The 21,465-nt window shown below is 42.0% G+C and overlaps 1 protein-coding gene across 5 annotated transcripts in view; it reads left to right on the forward strand.

The window, feature by feature from the left end:
* The window catches only part of syt1a (synaptotagmin Ia), a 216,083-nt gene that overhangs the window by 143,091 nt on the left and 51,527 nt on the right, over positions 1-21,465 (forward strand). For all 5 annotated transcript variants that reach the window (XM_061959648.1, XM_061959646.1, XM_061959650.1 and 2 more), the window contains one exon: positions 20,039-20,238. In XM_061959648.1, coding sequence (XP_061815632.1) covers positions 20,055-20,238 — 184 coding nt within the window. In that variant the 5' untranslated portion in view covers positions 20,039-20,054. The remainder of the gene's footprint in view (positions 1-20,038; positions 20,239-21,465) is intronic.

Here is a 21,465-nt window from a genome sequence, read left to right on the forward strand (position 1 = left end):
TTTCTGATTCTAATTCTAATTCTGATTAGTAGCAATTACAGCCTCAAGTCTTTTTTAATACGATGCCACAAGCGTGGCACACCTACACTATATTGCCAAAAGTTTTTGGCCACTCATCCAAATGATGAGAATCAGGTGTCCTAATCACTTGGCCCGGCAACAGGTGTATAAAATCGAAGAGTTTGGGAACAACAGCAACAACGTAAACTGACAGAGAGGGGTCAGCGGATGCTGACGCGCATAGTGCACAGTCAGTTGCTACAGAGCTCCAAGCTTCATGTGACCTTCCAATTAGCCCACGTACAGTACGCAGAGAGCTTCATGGAATGGGTTTCCAGGGCCGAGCAGCTGCATCTAAGCCATACATCACCAAGTCCAATCCAAAGCGTGGGATGCAGTGGTGTAAAGCACGTCGCCACTGGACTCTAGAGAAGTGGAGACGCGTTCTCTGGAGCGATGAATCACTCCAGGAGAACGGTACATTTCGGACTGCATTGTGCGGAGTGTAACATTTGGTGGAGGAGGAATTATGGTGTGGGGTTGTTTTTCAGGAGTTGGGCTTGGCCCCTTAGTACCAGTGAAAGGAACTTTGAATGCTCCAGGATACCAAAACATTTTGGACAATTCCATGCACCCAACCTTGTGGGAACAGTTTGGAGCGGGCCCCTTCCTCTTCCAACTTGACTGTGCACCAGTGCACAAAGCAAGGTTCATAAAGACATGGATGACAGAGTAGGGTGTGGATGAATTTGACTAACCTGCACAGAGTCCTGACCTGAACCCGATAGAATACCTATGGGATGAATTAGAACGGAGACGGTCAGTGTTTGACCATATCAATGCGCTTTTGGAAGAATGGTCGGAAATTCCTTGTGGACAGCCTTCCCAGAAGAGTTGAAGCTGTAATAGCTGCAAAAGGTGGACCGACATCATATTGAACCCTATGGGTTAGGAATGGGATGGCACTTCAAGTTCATATGTAAGTCAAGGCAGGTGGCCAAATACTTTTGGCAATATAGTGTATTTTTGGCCAGTTTCACCCATTCCTTTTGGCCCGTTCCTCTTTGCAGCACCTCTCAAGCTCCATCAGGTTGGATGAGAAGCATTTGTTTTCATTCAGGATGTTTCTGTATATTGCTCCATTTATCTTAGTCTAGTCAGGGAGGTGACCAAGAACCCGATGGTCACCCTGTCAGAGCTGCAGTATTCCTCTGTGGAGAGAGGAGAACCTTCCAGAAGGACAACCATCTCTGCAGCAATCCACCAGTCAGGCATGTATGGTAGAGTGGCCAGACGGAAGCTATTCCTTAGTGAAAAGTTTGCCAAAACGCACCTGAAAGACTCTCAGACCATGACAAACAAAATGCTGTGGTCTGATGAGACATAGATTGAACTCTTCGACATGAATGCCAGGCATCATGTTTGGAGGAAATCAGGCACCGCTCATCACTAGGTCAATACCATCCCCTACAGTGAAGCATGGCGGTGGCAGCCTCATGCTGTGGGTATGGTTTTCAGCGGCAGGAACTCAGAGACTAGTCAGGCTAGAGAGAAAGATAAATGCAGCAATGTTCAGAAACTTGATGGATGAAAACCAACGCTTCCAATCCAATTTGACGGAGCTTGAGAGGTGCTGCAAAGAGGAATGGGCAAAACTGCCCAAAGATAGGTGCGCCAAGCTTGTGGCATCGTATTCAAAAACACTTGAGGTGCATCAACAAAGTATTGGGCAAAGGTTGTGCACAAGACTTGCGTATGTACATGTGATTTTAAAGGGGAACATTATCAGTAGACCTATGTAAGCGTCAATATATACCTTGATGTTGCAGAAAAAAGACCATATATTTTTTTTAACCGATTTCCGAACTCTAAATGGATGAATTTTGCCGTTTTTAAACGCCTTTCTATTATTCGCTCTCGGAGCGATGACGTCACAACGTGACGCCACATCGGGAAGCAATGCGCCATTTTCTCAAACACATTACAAACACCGAGTCAAATCAGCTCTGTTATTTTCCTTTTTTTCGACTGTTTTCCGTACCTTGGAGACATCATGCCTCGTCGGTGTGTTGTCGGAGGGTGTAACAACACGAACAGGGACGGATTCAATTTGCACCAGTGGCCCACAGATGCGAAAGTGGCAAAAAATTGGACATTTGTTCTGCACACTTTACCGACGAAAGCTATGCTACGATAGAGATGGCATTATAGCAGATGCATTTCCAACGATAAAGTCAAAGAAATCTGCCGCCAGACCCCCATTGAATCTGCCGGAGTGTGTGAGCAATTCAGGGACAAAGGACCTCGGTAGCACGGCAAGCAATGGTGGCAGTTTGTTCCGGCAGACGAGCGAGCTAAACCCCCTGAATGTCTTTGCTCACACCGTCCCTTATGCCACCGAAGATGATCAAGAGAAGAATATCGACCCTAGCTTCCCTGGCCTGCTGACATCAACTCCAAAACTGGACAGATCAGCTTTCAGGAAAAGATAGCGGATGAGAGTATGTCTACAGAATATATTAATTGATGAAAATTGGGCTGTCTGCACTCTCAAAGTGCATGTTGTTGCCAAATGTATTTCATATGCTATAAACCTAGTTAATAGTTGTTAGTTTCCTTTAATGCCAAACAAACACATACCAATCGTTGGTTAGAAGGCGATCGCCGAATTTGTCCTCGCTTTCTCCCGTGTCGCTGGCTGTCGTGTCGTTTTCGTCGGTTTCGCTTGCATACGGTTCAAACCGATATGGCTCAATAGCTTGAGTTTCTTCTTCAATTTCGTTTTCGCTACCTGCCTCCACACTACAACCATCCGTTTCAATACATGCGTAATCTGTTGAATCGCTTAAACCGCTGAAATCCGAGTCTGAATCCGAGCTAATGTCGCTATGGCTTGCTGTTCTATGCGCCATGTTTGTTTGTGTTGGCATCACTATGTGACGTCACAGGAAAATGGACGGGTGGTTAAAATCAGGCACTTTGAAGCTTTTTTTAGGGATATTGCGTGATGGGTAAAATTTTGAAAAAAAACTTCGAAAAATAAAATAAGCCACTGGGAACTGATTTTTAATGGTTTTAACCCTTCTGAAATTGTGATAATGTTCCCCTTTAAATGTTTTAATTTTTAATACATTTTCATTATTGGGTGTTGTCTTGAATTTTGAGGGCAAAAATGTATGTATTCCATTTTGGAAAAGGGTTCTAACACAATAAAATGTGGAAAATGTAAATACTTTACAGATGCACTGTACTTTTAGGTGTGTGGTATAAAACAAGTAAGCCATCAACACAGTTGTTTTAGTTTTTGTTGAAATCCTCTGCTTTTTGAGAATAAGGTTACATTGATAACAAATTCATCGAATCACAACAATTCAATGTTACTGGGGAAAAAGCCTTAAAACATTGTGCGACTTTTGTCACGGATTCAGGCTGCAAAAATGACAAAAAAGCCTTTAGTGGTGTTATGTCCTAAACCCCATCTTTGTCCTGCATAAGTCTATTTCAGTCTCAATAATGTCAAACAGACACAAAGGCGCGCTTGCTACTGCAGTATATCAGTCTGCTGATGCCGAGAGATAAGCTGACAATACCTGTTTTTTTTCCAACGTCACCATCACAATGTTATCAATCAGCTTGACAATTGACTAGATGACACTCCTCAAGCGGTGGGCCGCGGTGGAGTATGATTCAAAAAAAGGCTGTTATGTTAAATGATAATGTCAGCAGGCTGGGATGTGACAGCTCAGTCAAGTCCAAAGAAAAGAGCATGTTATTTTTCCATCTCGCTTGATAGTCAACGGCTATTCTTGCGGTGCTTTTAATGTCACAGTGCACGACGCGCTCCTAGAAAACAAGAGTGAGCGCCGTGACTTTGCAATGACTTAGAGCTCAGGAGGAACAGCAAAACAAGACGTGTTTGTGTGCCTCATGTTTACACCGCACCCCATTGTGCCGCCATCATTTAATCATGGTGCTTATTTGCTGAAGGTATTTGTCGCCTTGCAGTCCCTCTATGACACCGCTATCAGATTAGCAGCCTGCCAACGTATTTGTTGTTCATTAAGATCTCAGGAGACTCCCTGACACATGTCTTAACATATTTGCATTGACAGCAACTTCATAAGGAGTCTTGGGATACTCCAGGCTTGTCTCTAAATCTTCATTCTAACCAAGATATCCCCCTGAGAACCACCAGCCCCTGCGGTGGACATTTGTTTTGGGTCGTTTGTCAAAATGACACATTTTTTTTGGTGGTGGGGGGGGGGCACGGCAAATGTCCACTGCAGAGGACGCTTGTTCTCAGGAGGATCTTTAATTTATGCAGTGCCAAGGACAACAACGCTTCTGACATCCGTAGCCAAGATCTTTGGGGGGCTGCACCGCATGGCGTAAAGAGGTGGGCGTCAAGCATTTGAAGGAGATGAAATAGTGTATAGTGGGAGTGGGAGCTAAGTGGAATAGAATCTTTCAGCAGTGGTTCTCCCCCCACTGTAGGGCAGATACACGTCGCTCTATTCTTAAAGGTCAAATGAAGACTGAATTGAACGGAAACCAAAGCAGTCTTTCAATTAGAAAATATTGTAAAACCAATGAATACGTTCGACACCCAAAAATATGAACACAAAACATTTTATGGAGAGTTATTGTAGTTTTACAAGCAGCAAACAACGTAAAATACATATAAATAATGACCGACAGCACCTTTGTGCTTTCTTATATTAAATAGTGTTTTTCACCTTTTTATCAAAGTGCTGGGTAGGGTTGGGTACCTTTCACATTCGAACCGGTACTTGGGAACGGATACCGGTCCTCAAAGGTACCAATTTTTGTTACTTTTTGTGTGTCAATAAATGTTAAGTTTGTTTATATAAAACAAATCTATTTTTATATTAAACAGTGAGCAAAAATTATACAAATGACAACTGGAAAGCACAGTTATGTGGCAGTTTTGCCTTTTCTTGAGTCCTAAACAGCAATGGTCCCCAACCTTTTTGTAACTGCGGATTGGTCAACGCTTAAAAATTTGTCCCACGGACCGGGGGGTGGGGGGGTAATAAAAAAAAATTTATTCTTTTTTATTTTTATTTTTTTGTCATTAAAAAATACAATCATGCGTGCTTACGGACTGTATCCCTGCAGACTGTATTGATCTATATTGATATGTAATGTAGGAACCAGAAATATTAATAACAGAAAGAAACAACCCTTTTAAGTTAAAGTTAAAGTACAAATGATTGTCACACACACACTAGGTGTGGTGAAATTTGTCCTCTGCATTTGACCCATCCCCTTGATCACCCCCTGGGAGGTGAGGGGAGCAGTGGGCAGCAGCGGTGCCGCGCACGGGAATCATTTTTGGTGATTTAACCCCCAATTCCAACCCTTGATGCTGAGTGCCAAGCAGGGAGTAATGGGTCCCATTTTTATAGTCTCTGGTATGACTCGGCCGGGGTTTGAACTCACAACCTACCGATCTCAGGGCAGACACTCTAACCACTAGGCCACTTTTGAATGAGTGTAAATGGGGGAGGGGTTTTTTTTTGGTTGGTTCACTAATTGTAAGTGTATCTTGTATTTTTTGTGTTGATTTAATACAAATTAAAAATATATATATATATATATATATTTATTTTTTTTAATTTCTTGTGCGGCCCGGTACCAATAGATGCACGGACCGGTGGTTGGGGACCACTGCTATAGAGGGTTTATACTTGAAGTATTGTACTTATTACACACCAGCTATTTGATTGTAATGTGCATTTTAGTTGTAGTTTTATTTAACAAATTTGGAGGTGTTGAAATGGCCATGTAAGATCGCTAATGCTAATCAGTAGCATGTATATGGCGTAGCCAGTGTAAATTAGCATGGACGTGGCACATTTTGAAAAGTGGAGCACTTTCTTTCAGGCATGCTTGCTTTGTTGTCATTCAAAAATGAAAAATTACCTGCAAGCATTCAAGTGTTCGAGCTGGTCTGTCACCGGATGTCACCGTCACACGCAATACAGGTGTCAAAATATTGTATCAGCTGATTTTATGTGAATCGGACCCGGTAGCACCGACCAAATTCAAGTACCGAATTCGGTACCCATTCCTAGTGCTGGCACTTACAACTTTCTTTGCTGGTATATTTTTTAGTAGTGCTCATCAAAATAAGTATAAAGACTACAGACTTCCGATTCCATGAGCATGTTAACACGGGCACATGTTGTGATAAAGACACGTTAGAAACACAGTTGGACTCACCCAGTGACTTAATAACAAGACTGAGTGACCAATGTGTGGAATTCTTTGTTTGGGAATTCAAGTCCACAAATTCATGCGTGGGCAAACTGACTAGTTTTTATGGCCGTATGCAGTATGCGTAAAACTTTTGGCGAAGAATATTGAAAAAAAATCTTATTGCAACTCTTTTGTTTTCTTTCCGCGTGACGACATCCAAAAACATCGAGCGGGGGAAAGGTTGAGTACCGCAACCATTTGTCACACTGGGTCACTTAAGCTTCCGAGCTCAGGCACATCTGTTCTGACTGAAGGGTCAAAAGTGACAAACCACAGATCCTGAAATACCAGGAAGAATGCTTAACGACGTCCCTCCTAAAGGACTTCATCCTAACAGGTTCCCTGTGCTGCTGGTTGCCGGGCAACTTTCGTCTCAGCGTGACGCTGGAGGCGGGCGGACGTTGAGCAAACAACCTCTCGTTACCACCTTGACTCACCTAGCTGACCTCCTTGCGTCAAACTGATCCCAGTCGACTCAAGCCCCCTCGGGGCGATGCTATATTGGCCTCCGCCCTCGGCCACCTCCTCAGCAGAGCACGCCACCACCGGGTCCGAGGTCAACGCCTCAGAGCGCATGTGTCAACATGTGATGGAGAGACTCTGTTTAATCTCTCACCTGCCCCCGCCTCCCTTGTGATATGCTTGCCTCACACTTTTTAGCACCTCCTTATTGATTTGGGTACAGTTCACTCTGTGCCTGAATGCCCCCATTTTCCAGGGGGTCCTCGCCATGCTTCTTGTCGAAATAATGTTTCTGCAGGAACAAGAGGAGGCGATAAGGCTCCCACTTTCTTTTACCTACTATGCTTAGCTTTGCAGTGCTTTGGAAGCAGTAATTGAAAATGTGGGGAAATCTTTGAGCTCTGCCTTAATAGAGCTGTCCTGGCCTGGCGGCAAAGCGGGGTTAATAACTTTTTCCACTTCCATTACCCCCAGAGATTGGCTTCAGGTGAGTAAAGAGGCTGCACTGGACAAGGGAGAAGCGGCCTCCTCATATCTCCCCTTCCCCGCTGCGGGAAGCCTCACCTGACAAGCACTAATGTGCATTATAACATTCCTAAAGACCACTCCTCCCATGTGTGACACGTGTCTAGTGGCGGCTACATGAGTGGCAGCCACTAATTATTGTGATGGTTCACTAACCACGTTGCCTCCAAAGTGCACTTGTGTGACGAGGGTGCTGACATTTAGACATTACATATACATTATTTTATATGATTGCCTATGAAAAGTGAGCACCATGCGATCTAGATTTTATTCTGAGCGGCAGATTGAGGCTTCTCACATGACTATTTTTCTACGAGAGCGACCTGGCACCGCCATTCACTACGTTTACAAAGCCTCAGCAGTGAGTGAAGGTCCACATTTAGTATGCTGTTAAAGCCAATGTCATTACATACAATAAAGGGGGGGGCATCTTTGTGATTGTTGTAGCCATGGAAACAAAACCATAATGGCCTAACTAGGACGGTCTCTGCAAATTTTAAAGGGGAACTGCACTTTTTGTTTTCCTGCCTATCGTTCACAATCATTATGAGAGACGACGACAGATGTATTTCTTTAATGCATTCTAACTCGTAAATAAATATAAATAGAAGTCCGCACACAGCGGAGCCAACCTGAGGTTCTCCATTCCTCCCATAAAGCCCTCTAAATAACCATCCAAAAATTGCCAACAATACACCATTCATATTTTGTGACTTGAATATTACCAGGTATTAGTGATATTGTTACTATAAGCGCTAACGCAGAAAAAATATTTATAGCGGCGCCGTGATCCCAAAGAGCTAAGTAGCTCGTGTGACTATTGACATCATCGGCTGGTGAGCTGCTTTCTCACCTTGGAGCTTGTGGAAGTTTATTCTAGATCATAAATACTGCTTCTCACCTTGATAGTAGAAGGATGAGGGCATAATCCGACAAGTTGGTCAACTTTGACAGCCAATTTAGCAATGACAAGAAAGACACCAAAACATACTTGCCAACCTTGAGACCTCCGATTTCGGGAGGTGGGGGTGGGGGGCCGTGAGGGGGCGTGGCTAAGAGGAGTATATTTACAGCTAGGATTCACCAAGTCAAGTATTTCATATATATATATATATATGTATGTATATATATATATATATATATATATATATATATATATATATATACATATATATATATATATATATATATATATATATATAAAAGAAATACTTGAATTTCAGTGTTCATTTATTTACACATATACACACACATAACACTCATCTACTCATTGTTGAGTTAAGGGTTGAATTGTCCATCCTTGTTCTATTTGTCACTATTTTTCTAACCATGCTGTTTTTCTAACCACCTCTGATGATGCATTGCTGTGTGGCACACACAAAGTGCTTTCATCAAATGCACTAGATGGCAGTATTGTCCTGTTTAAGAGTGTCACAACATTGCTGTTTACGGCAGACGAACTGCTTTACAGTAAATAAAAACGTGACTGCTGTTGTTGTGTGTTGCTACCGCGCTGGGAGGACGTTAATGAAACTGCCTAACAATAAACCCACATAAGACACCAAGAACTCGCCCTTGATCATTCTACAGTTATAACGTCATTGGGTAGGTATGCTGTTTATATTGTGTGCCTGAATTTTGGGAGATTTTCGGGAGAAAATTTGTCCCGGGAGGTTTTCGGGAGAGGCGCTGAATTTCGGGAGTCTCCCGGAAAATCCGGGAGGGTTGGCAAGTATGCACCAAAAACACTTTTTATCTTTGCAAAGATTATGAATCATTCTTCATCTAAACGGGAATATGTGATCATCCTAGCAGTTGGCATGCCAGTGACAGCACACATTGTACAGTAAGTGATGTTTTATTATGTTTGTTGGCAGCATGAAGTCTGCAGTGAGTAATAATCAGTGATGTCGAAGGAAAAAGAGAACATTGTGATGCGTTTTTTAAATTAAGGCGCTGCCGTGTGCTTTAGATGAGCAAAATACATAAATATTACATTATTATCAATCAATCAATGTCAATGTTTATTTATATAGCCCTAAACCACATGTGTCTCAAAGGGCTGCACAAGCCACAACGACATCCTCGGTTCAGATCCCACATCAGGGCAAGGAAAAACTCAACCCAGTGGGATGACAATGAGAAACCTTGGAGAGGACCGCAGATGTGGGTGACCCCCCCCCCCCCATGGGTGTCCGGTGCAATGGACGTCGAGTGGGTCTAGCATAATATTGTGAAAGTCCAGTCCATAGTGGATCTAACATAATAGTGAGAGTCCAGTCCATTGGGGGGCCAGCAGGAGACCATCCCGAGCGGAGGCAGGTCAGCAGCGCAGAGATGTCCCCAACCGATGCACAGGCGAGTGGTCCACCCCGGGTCCCGACTCTGGACATCCAGCACTTCATCCATGGCCACCGGACCTTACATTATAAATGTTTCTGTTACTTCACTGCATATATACTTAGTGTTTGTAAAAAAAAAACATTGTTCAAGGTGTTTGGATGTCTGCATTATAGGCAGAATAAGGCGACTCTCGTAGGCTCCATTGCAAGTGGACTTTTGATTGCATTTATTTACTAGTTAGGATGCATTAAAAAAAAAAAAAAAAAGTCTTACATAAGGATTATGAATGATCGGCAAAATTCCCAAAAAAGTGCAGTTCCCCTTTCATGACTTGAATTGAATTATCCGATAATCTCCACACCGATACAATAAATATGACACAAGCGTTTATTGTAATTAAACTGTCGCCACTCTCTTTAGCCCCAAGCAAGTGTCCTTGTGCTCATTATATTAGTTTATCTGTAAGAAGTGTCTTCCTGAGGACAATTCCCAAGCCTGCAAGTGTAATCAAACCTGCCAGAGATTTCAGAATGATCAGCGCAGCTTGTCACGGCTACGTGCTCGCCGGCAATAAAACTTTATTAGCGTTTCATTGCTGCAGAGGGAATTTAAGGCGCTGCTTCTACATTCACATAAAATGTGTCTGCATGTTTGCTCAGATCACTTCCTTATTGATCCAACTTATTGATTTCAGCACCATTTAAACCATCTGGAGTTTCAGGACTTTGTACGGGAAATTTGTAGACATTTTTCCAATAACCAGCAGTACCTCAACTTACAAGCTTTTAATTGGTTCTGTGATGGAGCTCTTAACTCAAACCACTTTTTTGTCAAGTCATTGTCTTTTGATTGATTGATTGAGACTTTTATTAGTAGGTTGCACAGTGAAGTACATATTCCGTACAATTGACCACTAAATGGTAACACCCGAATAAGTTTTTCAACTTGTTTAAGTCGGGGTCCACTTAAATTGATTCATGATACAGATATATACTATCATATATACTATCATCATAATACAGTCATCACACAAGATAATCATCAGGGTGTATACATTGAATTATTTACATTATTTACAATTCGGGGGGTGGAGGGGGGGGGGGTCAGGTTTGGTTGTTTACATCAGTCATCAACAATTGAGAACAGAGAAATGGATATTGAAACAATGTAGGTCTGACTTGGTAGGATGTGTACAGCAAGTAGTGGACATAGAGAGAGAGAGAGAGAGAGATCAGAAGACATAAGAAAAATATCTGCATTTGATTGTTTACCTTTGATTATTAACAACAATCCGGGGAGGGTGTTAGTTTAAGGTTGAAGTTGCCGGGAGGTGAACTTTTATTGCGGTTTTGAAGGAGGATAGAGATGCCCTTTCTTTTATACCTGTTGGGAGCGCATTCCACATTGATGTGGCATAGAAAGAGAATGAGTTAAGACCTTTGTTAGTTCGGAATCTGGGTTTAACGTGGTTAGTGGAGCTCCCCCTGGTGTTGTGGTTATGGCGGTCATTTACGTTAAGGAAGTAGTTTGACATGTACTTCGGTATCAGGGAGGTGTAGCGGATTTTATAGACTAGGCTCAGTGCAAGTTGTTTTACTCTGTCCTCCACCCTGAGCCAGCCCACTTTGGAGAAGTGGGTAGGAGTGAGGTGTGATCTGGGGTGGAGGTCTAGAAGTAATCTGACTAGCTTGTTCTGGGATGTTTGGAGTCTAGATTTGAGGGTTTTGGAGGTGCAAGGGTACCAGGAGGTGCATGCGTAATCAAAAAAGGGTTGAACGAGAGTTCCCGCCAGAACCCTCATGGTGCTTTTGTTGACCAGGGAGGAGATTCTATAGAGAAATCTCGTTCGTTGGTTGACCTTTTTGATTACCTTGGTTGCCATTTTATCACAGGAAAGATTAGCCCCTAGAATGGAACCTAGGTAGGTGACCTCATCTTTCCTGGTGATAACAATGTCACCCACTTTTATAGTGAAGTCATTGACTTTCTTAAGGTCGATGTGGGACCCAAACAGGATGGATTCTGTTTTACCCAAGTGTATGGATAGCTTGTTGTCAGCGATAAAATTAGTTGAAATCAATTTAATTGGTGTTTACACAAGCCCCCCAAAACAGCACAACTTATAAAAAAACAACAACCTTCAAAATAAGAAATGTTTTATCAAATGTATACAATAAAATGTAGTACAATGGTATGGTAGTTTTATGATGTGATGTAGTAATATTGTACAGCCTTTACCTTGGAGCGTGGACTTCCACAGCATCTCCTTCCAGCGGCATCAGCAGCTATTATGGATACGGTAAATGTGCGGCATTTAAATATTATTTTAGCGTCAGCAGTGCTACCCTCGAATTGTTTTGCCTAAACACTCAGTCGTGTTTTTGATGTTATATTTCTTACATTTAATGGATGTCATCCGCTTCTTGATCTCAGCAGTGTCCTTCACACTCACTTTCTTCCTTACCGTGGTTTAAAAACAAGGTTATGTTGATCTATATGTCGAATAAAAACAAGACAAAAAATGTTGACAAAAATCCAATCGTATTTAATTTCGTCTTGTAGATGGTTGAGACAAGCTCTGAATATCCAGTCAGATGCTTTTTCTTGGTGAGATAGGGGAGTTGGACTAAACTGTTGGAGTTAAACAAGTTCTTTATCATAATATGTGCACAACTGGGAGAAAGAATAGGACACAATTCACTTTTGATGCCGTGACATCATCAGCAGGCAAGTCTTTGTGACATCTACACCACTGTGAGTTAGCCAGAGCTGACACTAGCATATTATTACTGTTACTATATTAACTACTGGTGTGCTTTGCTAGTTGTACACACCTTTGCTGTGCTAATTTGGTGATTAAAAATGTCATGCATGCATTCTCTTTTTTGCTCGTGATTGTGTTTATGCTTCCTGTGTGTGCACATTACCTTGTTTTTTCAGAATTAAATGGATTCCAACCTGTACGCCATCTCCTGTCGTTGCGTCTTGGGGTTTCAGACTGACAGAATGTAACACAACAATATATTTAGCTCTTTTATATCTGAAAACTATGACTTCACAGCAAACCATAGCAATATTATTATTATTATTATTATTATTATTATTATTATTATTACTATCACAGGATGACCTGTCACTACTGTTAAAGACAGGAATGTAAAAGTCTGCGAAAAGACGGAAATCCGGATTTTTAAACATTAATTTTCGCGTCAAAATATAATGTCCTTGTTTTTTTAATGAAATATCAGAAAAAGTAGGTTCTCAACATAATTCATTGCACGCTCGCCTCAGCTGCAGGCACTCGCTGTTCCTCTTGCCTAAACGCCGCACTGAATTCCAAGCATAGTTAGCGTCATCTAGCTGGCTTACTTGTCGTTGCGTGCGTTGACGGAGTTTGTTTTGCTGCTAATCATATTTGGATGATTACAATACTGTTAGTTCCGAACCAGTTGTAGTTCGAAAGCATTTATAAGTAGCCAGCGAGAAGGTATATTTTGGACGGGATGGATGTAAACAGAGGTCACAACCATACTTGCCAACCTTGAGACCTCTGAATTCGGGAGATGGGGGGTGTATATTGTAGCGTCCCGGAAGAGTTAGTGCTGCAAGGGGTTCTGGGTATTTGTTCTGTTGTATTTATGTTGTGTTACGGTGCGGATGTTCTCCCGAAATGTGTTTGTCATTCTTGTTTGGTGTGGGTTCACAGTGTAGCGCATATTTGTAACAGTGTTAAAGTTGTTTATACGGCAACCCTCAGTGTGACCTGTATGGCTGTTGATCAAATATGCCTTGCATTCACTTAAGTGTGTGTAAAAGCCTCATATATTATGTGACTGGGCCGGCACGCTGTTTGTATGGAGGATAAGCGGACGTGACGACAGGTTGTAGAGGACGCTAAAGGCAGTGCCTTTAAGGCATGCCCCCAATATTGTTGTTCGCGTGGAAATCGGGAGAAATTCGGGAGAATAGTTTCCCCGGGAGATTTTCGGGAGGGGCACTGAAATTCGGGAGTCTCCCGGGAAAATCGGGAGGGTTGGCAAGTATGGTCACAACACTGGAAGTATATTACCCGAGGCGGCGTGGCTATAGGATAGAGTTACCAAATGGGAAACTTTTTCTGATTTCTTTGCATGCATGTCATTGAATTTTACATTACATTTTCAATGATAATATTGTTAGTAAATTATCCATAAAATAAATTATGTGGTACATTACATGGGACATGTGTCAAAAAGACAGCCAAACGAGGTTGGCAGTTGAGAATAAATCTAAAGGTAAAGTACTGTGTAGAATTACATCCAATTGCAGGAAATGAAGTCTTGATTTTCAAAATGTTCTTTCGGGGCTTGTGTGACAGCACTTTGTACCGATAGAAACGGCACATGTTTTTGTCAGTTTTCCTCTTCTTTTTCTTACAGGGTGCTCACATGCCTAGTAAGATGAGGACTTTATTCAAATGATAGAAACACTGCATAGAAACTGACAGTTCCAAAGAAAACTAAATTAGATTTTGTGAGACTTTATGAAGCTGAAATAGAAAAGAAAAAAGTCCTGTAAAAAAAATGTATTGACATTGACATGTGGAGCAAAAGATGACTCACAGCATCATTCACAACCATAATCATAGCACGTTTGTGTTAAACCAAAGCCTGCAGGTACAGTAGTAGGCTAAATGAAGCTGCTTTCAAGAAAACTTAAAGGGGAACATTATCACCAGACCTATGTAAGTGTCAATATATACCTTGATGTTGCAGAAAAAAGACCATATATTTTTTTAACCAATTTCCGAACTCTAAATGGGTGAATTTTGGCGAATTAAACGCCTTTCTATTATTCGCTCTCGGAGCGATGACGTCAGAACGTGACGTCACATCGGGAAGCAATCCGCCATTTTCTCACTTTCGTCGGTGTGTTGTCGGAGGGTGTAACAACACGAACAGGGACGGATTCAAGTTGCACCAGTGGCCCAAAGATGCGAAAGTGGCAAGAAATTGGACGAAATTTGTTCAAAATACGAGGATGTGGGGAAAGCCGACGAAATGGTCAGTCGTTTGTTCCGCACACTTTACCGACGAAAGCTATGCTACGACAGAGATGGCAAGAATGTGTGGATATCCTGCGACACTCAAAGCAGATGCATTTCCAACGATAAAGACCCTAGCTTCCCTGGCCTGCTGACATCAACTCCAAAACTGGACAGATCAGCTTTCAGGAAAAGAGAGCGGATGAGGGTATGTCTACAGAATATATTAATTGATGAAAACTTTATTCATTACTCGCGGTTTTACGTAAATTATTATACATAAACTGTGTTTACCAATAATTTAGCTTAAAAACATTTATTTTTTTCAATCAATCGAGTAGTCTTGTGTAATGCAGTATTTTGTGTCTATTTAGTTATGGTTAACCTGAGTGCTGAAATCGTGGAAAAATATGTTCTTAGCACGCCTGAATTGGGCTGTCTGCACTCTCAAAGTGCATGTTGTTGCCAAATGTATTTCATATGCTGTAAACCTAGTTCATAGTTGTTAGTTTCCTTTAATACCAAACAAACACATACCAATCGTTGGTTAGAAGGCGATCGCCGAATTCGTCCTCGCTTTCCCCCGTGTCGCTGGCTGTCGTGTCGTTTTCGTCGGTTTCGCTTAAAGTTAAAAAAGTTAAAGTACCAATGATTGTCACACACACACTAGGTGTGGCGAGATTATTCTCTGCATTTGACCCATCACCCTTGATCACCCCCTGGGAGGTGAGGGGAGCAGTGGGCAGCAGCGGTGGCTGCGCCCGGGAATCATTTTGGTGATTTAACCCCCAATTCCAACCCTTGATGCTGAGTGCCAAGCAGGGAGGTAATGGGTCCCATTTTTTTTATAGTCTTTGGTATGACTCGGCCGGGATTTGAACTCCCAACCTACCGATCTCAGGACGGACACTCTAACCACTAGGCACTTGCATACGGTTCAAACCGATATGGCTCAATAGCTTCAGTTTCTTCTTCAATTTAGTTTTCGCTACCTGCCTCCACACTACAACCATCCGTTTCAATACATGCGTAATCTGTTGAATCGCTTAAGCCGCTGAAATCCGAGTCTGAATCCGAGCTAATGTCGCTATAGCTTGCTGTTCTATGCGCCATGTTTGTTTGAGTTGGCATCACCATGTGACGTCACAGGAAAATGGACGGGTGTATATAACGATGGTTAAAATCAGGCACTTTGAAGCTTTTTTTAGGGATATTGCGTGATGGGTAAAATTTTGAAAAAAACTTCGAAAAATAAAATAAGCCACTGGGAACTGATTTTTAATGATTTTAACCCTTCTGAAATTGTGATAATGTTCCCCTTTAAAACATTTCATATGTTTTATGCTTTGTGTTTTACTGTATGTAAGTGTCGTTGAAACTTACACTTAATATTTTTGTTTTAAGGGTTAATATTTTTTGTTGAAAATTATTCTGGTTGTGAATTCATGTTACATTTTTTGTAAATAAGACACATTTTGTTTACTATAAAAAGGGCAATTTATTTCCTTTGTTACACCGCTATTTTTGGTTTAGTATTGGAGGTTGCGAGACCTGCATTCGCCCAGCCATGCAAAGGACTTTGAGCGAGCCATCAGCAGCAGCAAGAACATTTAGCTAGCTGAACAAATTATTTTGTCATATTGTGTCGAATTGTTCTGTATATTTATAAAGTACATTGGTTTAATTATTGTACGCTCATTTAGTATGCACAAGACTGAAATATTTTCTGCCCAAAAACCTCCGAAGTGGCAGGCGGCCACGAGGTAGCTACCGGTATTTTGTTTAGCACTTTATTTGCCTGTGACTGAACTATGTCTAAAGCATTGTATTTCATGTCTTGTCCTGTAGTTTTCACGGCATAAACCCAAGTAAAGAGCCCGTCTTTAAGAAGCCGTGCCTGTGTTGTCATTTCGGAGGCACACTGTAGTTTTAGTGACTAAACTATTGTCGAATTTAGTCGACTAAACCAATTTAGATGACTAAAGTTTAACTGAAACCAAAATACATTTTTGTAAAGACTATGACTGAAAATACTGTTTATTAGAAAGAAGAGAAGTTTCTTAGGCACACAAATTATGACAAACGTAGTGAATCTGTATTATTGACAATTTATTTAAGAAATATATTATATTAATTAATGTGAAGGTATTTATTTTAGCACCGCGGGATTTTATGTAAAAATATGTTTAAAAATATGACTCTTGATTAATATTTACTTTTGGAACCACCCTGAGCTAAGCCTTGACGATAATATTTAACACTTGCTTTTTTATCATTTGACAGGTTTATCCGGTTAAACAGTGTGTAGGTTAGATGTTATTATTGAATACGATTAAAATCAAGACTAAACTTACTAATTCAGTGTTAATATTTGAGTGGGCCCCTCTGTATTGGAAAAGTTGGGCCCCTAGGTCGAAACGTTTAAGAACCCCTTCTGTAATACATATAAGGCATATAGGCGACATCATACGCAAATACGGTGTTAGCTTTCATTGCTTTGCTGATGACACCCAACTCTACATGCCCCTAAAGCTGACCAACACGCCGGATTGTAGTCAGCTGGAGGCGTGTCTTAATGAAATTAAACAATGGATGTCCGCTAACTTCTTGCAACTCAACGCCAAGAAAACGGAAATGCTGATTATCGGTCCTGCTAAACACCGACATTTATTTAATAATACCACCTTAACATTTGACAACCAAACAATTACACAAGGCGAATCAGTAAAGAATCTGGGTATTATCTTCGACCCAACTCTCTCGTTTGAATCACACATTAAGAGTGTTACTAAAACGGCCTTCTTTCATCTCCGTAATATCGCTAAAATTCGTTCTATTTTATCCACTAGCGACGCTGAGATCATTATTCATGCGTTCGTTACGTCTCGTCTCGACTACTGTAACGTATTATTTTCGGGTCTCCCTATGTCTAGCATTAAAAAATTACAGTTGGTACAAAATGCGGCTGCTAGACTTTTGACAAGAACAAGAAAGTTTGATCATATTACGCCTATACTGGCTCACCTGCACTGGCTTCCTGTGCACTTAAGAAGTGACTTTAAGGTTTTACTACTTACGTATAAAATACTACACGGTCTAGCTCCGTCCTATCTTGTCGATTGCATTGTACCATATGTCCCGGCAAGAAATCTGCGTTCAAAGAACTCCGGCTTATTAGTGATTCCCAGAGCCCAAAAAAAGTCTGCGGGCTATAGAGCGTTTTCTATTCGGGCTCCAGTACTATGGAATGCCCTCCCGGTAACAATTAGAGATGCTACCTCAGTAGAAGCATTTAAGTCCCATCTTAAAACTCATTTGTATACTCTAGCCTTTAAATAGCCCCCCTGTTAGACCAGTTGATCTGCCGTTTCTTTTCTTTTCTCCTCTGCTCCCCTTTTCCTTGGGGGGGGGGGCACAGGTCCGGTGGCCATGGATGAAGTGCTGGCTGTCCAGAGTCGGGACCCGGGGTGGACCGCTCGCCTGTGCATCGGCTGGGAACATCTCTACGCTGCTGACCCGTCTCCGCTCGGGATGGTGTCCTGCTGGCCCCACTATGGACTGGACTCTTACTATTATGTTGGATCCACTATGGACTGGACTCTCACAATATTATGTCAGACCCACTCGACATCCATTGCTTTCGGTCTCCCCTAGAGGGGGGGGTTACCCACATATGCGGTCCTCTCCAAGGTTTCTCATAGTCATTCACATCGACGTCCCACTGGGGTGAGTTTTTCCTTGCCCGTATGTGGGCTTTGTACCGAGGATGTCGTTGTGGCTTGTGCAGCCCTTTGAGACACTTGTGATTTAGGGCTATATAAATAAAGATTGATTGATTGATTGAAGGCATAAATGAAAATGTACTTTTAAAATAAAGGTGAAAAAAGGATATTGTTAAACTGCACAATTTGAAGCCCAAAGTGGTGAGGGATTACTGTAATAGGGAATATTTCTAAAGTAATGCAAATGAGTTATAGTTGTATAGCGCTTTTCTACCTTCAAGGTACTCAAAGCGCTTTGACACTATTTCCACATTCACCCATTCACACACACATCCACACACTGATGGCGGGAGCTGCCCTAACCACGACCCATCAGGAGCAAGGGTGAAGTGTCTTGCTCAAGGACACAACGGACGTGACTCGGATGGCAGAAGCTGGGGGTCGAACCAGGAACCCTCAAGTTGCTGGCACGGCCGCTCTACCAGCCGACCCACGCCATTTCTTCTCTGTCACTGAGTCATTTAAACTGCTGGTTTCATTTAAGTTGACATGCAACTAAGTGCTCAGCAGTTAGTGCAGTAGATGATCGCTGATAAAAGGCTTTTAATTGGTAGATTTACTGGCTGATTAACCCTTTACAGACACCAAGCGACTAATATCATCCTTGTTTCCCACTCATAGACCGTCTTCTACTTGGTTTCAAAGCACAGGGCATGTTGTTTTGGGGCGCGTGATGGAAGTAAATGGCGAGGGAGGTGACCCAGTTAGAGAAGGGAAGTGTCAGAAGGGGGTTTATTGCCAGCATCACCACTGTGGTTGGGGACCTGCTGGGCCATCTGTCCGCTCTGTAATTGGGTGAAGGTTTTATACCTGATGTTGCTACTTTGTGAAATAATTTGTGTTATTATTTTCTATGTAGAAAGAGATATCATGTTGCATTTGACTCCCCGTCTTCTACTCATGTGGGGGTCCAAAGTCGGGAACATTCAATGTGACACGTCGCTGGAGTGGAATGATGAGCCGTTATGACTAGCAGGGAGAAATGCAGCCATTTTGTGCATGTTACATACCCCCCCCCAAAAAGCCAAAGGGCAAATATTGTATGTATAATATTCCCGACGCAGTCTTGATTACACTGGGAAAAAGGTCATCGCTGCTCTCAGGTTTTGCGTGAAGATAAATCAAGCTGAAGTGAATATCCCGCAGTGAGGAGAGAATACGGATGTTGCTGTTTGGTGCTTGAATGGGAGAGCAGTCATTAAGGTGCAAAGGTAGTGTGAGAATACTACAAACGCCACTCTGTGTTTATATTCCCCTGCTTTGCCTTTGTTCGCCTACAAGAGGACAGTGGGAAGGAGCGCAATATAGAAGGCATATATTGTTTTGGATGCAAACACATCTGTTGTGTCCTTTCGGGCCCACTTGCAAACACTCAATTCAATTAAATCCAAAGTGGCACTGAGATTTATTGCCGTGTCGTACGAGACTAATAAATAACGTCCGCTGTGCGATGCTAATCTGAAGTTTAAACAACGAGTGGGCAGCTTTGTTCTTTAAATACGGATGTTTGTGCAGGATTAGCTAACAGCTGTTCGCACGCCCTGCGGCCGTCGAGCAAAGCTCTACACACATCTGTCCCGAGAAAGACAACCTGATGTCTCTGTCTCTTTTCACCGTCCAGCGCCCCAGCAAGAAAGATGAACGAAAGTCGAAGGGAAGCGCTCGCAGCGGCGCCCCCCGCACCTACCGCCTCCTCCTCGTCCTCGGGCGGCGGCGGTGCCAACACAACCAACATAGCTGGCGGCCCAGGCACAGGCCAGAAGGACGAGAACTTTTCCAAGCTGAAGGACAAGTTCATGAACGAGCTCAACAAGATCCCACGTGAGTGTGTCTGCAAACACAAACAATGGGCAGCAGGGAAAATGATGAAGACACAGCATTAGGTACACTTGCTCAGTTTAGTACAAGCGCTGGGTTGGACAGTTTAGATTATTTTGAATTTACAATATTCACATATAGTATGATTGTAGATTTTGAATTTACAATATCCACATATAGTGTGCTTGTAAATGTAGATTATTTTGAGTGTACAATATTGAAAACCAGTGTGCTTGTACATTTCTATGTTTATTATACTATATTCATGTTCACTGTGTTTGTAAATTGAGATTATTTAGACTATGCAATATTCACATACAGTGTTTGTAAAATTAATAGAGATGTCCGATAATATCGGCAGCTTTAAGCTGAGATGTAGGCCTTTATTCTACCATGAAAGGCCACAGGACAGACAATTGAAAGCCTTAAAGTAAAAGGTGACGAGTTTTTTTCTCAAATTGCACATAATTCTGCCTGAAGAGGTCTGGGAAAAGGTGATGAATTTCACAACCAAAGCCCAACTTACACAACACAACCAAAATAAGACAAACAAGAAAGATTAAAAAAATTACAACTTAGTGATAACACATCCACATCCCAAGCACTTATTTGGAGGGAAGAAAAAGGGAGCTGAACTGATAAGGAATCACACAATTGATGGGTAAATATTTATTTCGTCATAAATCTTACCCAACCAGAAAAAAAGGTATTGGCGAAAGGGTTGAACGTTGCCATGACTCTTCAGCAAGTTCCCACAGTTGGTCTGATCACAGCGACAGAATCAGCCATTAGGAAAAACAACCTAACAGAAACTGAAGGGGACCAAATTCGGCTGGAAGTGGCAGCAGCTCTTTCTAATGCCAAACCTCTCCTTTGAGGAGAGGAAAGCAGAAGCATCACTAGGCAAGGATGAAAACATCACAATCCTGCCAGCAGATAAGGGGCGGTGCACAGTAATTCTCAACAAAGCTGATTACCAAAACCAGTTGCTTACACTTCTCAAAGACTCTAACATTAAAATACTCAAAAGGGACCCAACAAGTGGGCACAAGAGGAGAATCATTCAGTACTTACAAACTCTACTAAAGTTAGAAGCCATCAACTAGGCATTGTATTACCGATTATACCCACAAGAAACCACCCCTGGTACATTTTAGGCTTCTAAGAATACACAAATATGGGGCTTCTCTCAGACCCACTGTCAGCAGCATGAACTCTGTGACATAAAAT

The sequence above is a fragment of the Nerophis lumbriciformis genome, linkage group LG05 (assembly GCF_033978685.3).
Source record: "Nerophis lumbriciformis linkage group LG05, RoL_Nlum_v2.1, whole genome shotgun sequence".
NCBI classification, from domain to species: Eukaryota; Metazoa; Chordata; class Actinopteri; order Syngnathiformes; family Syngnathidae; genus Nerophis; species Nerophis lumbriciformis.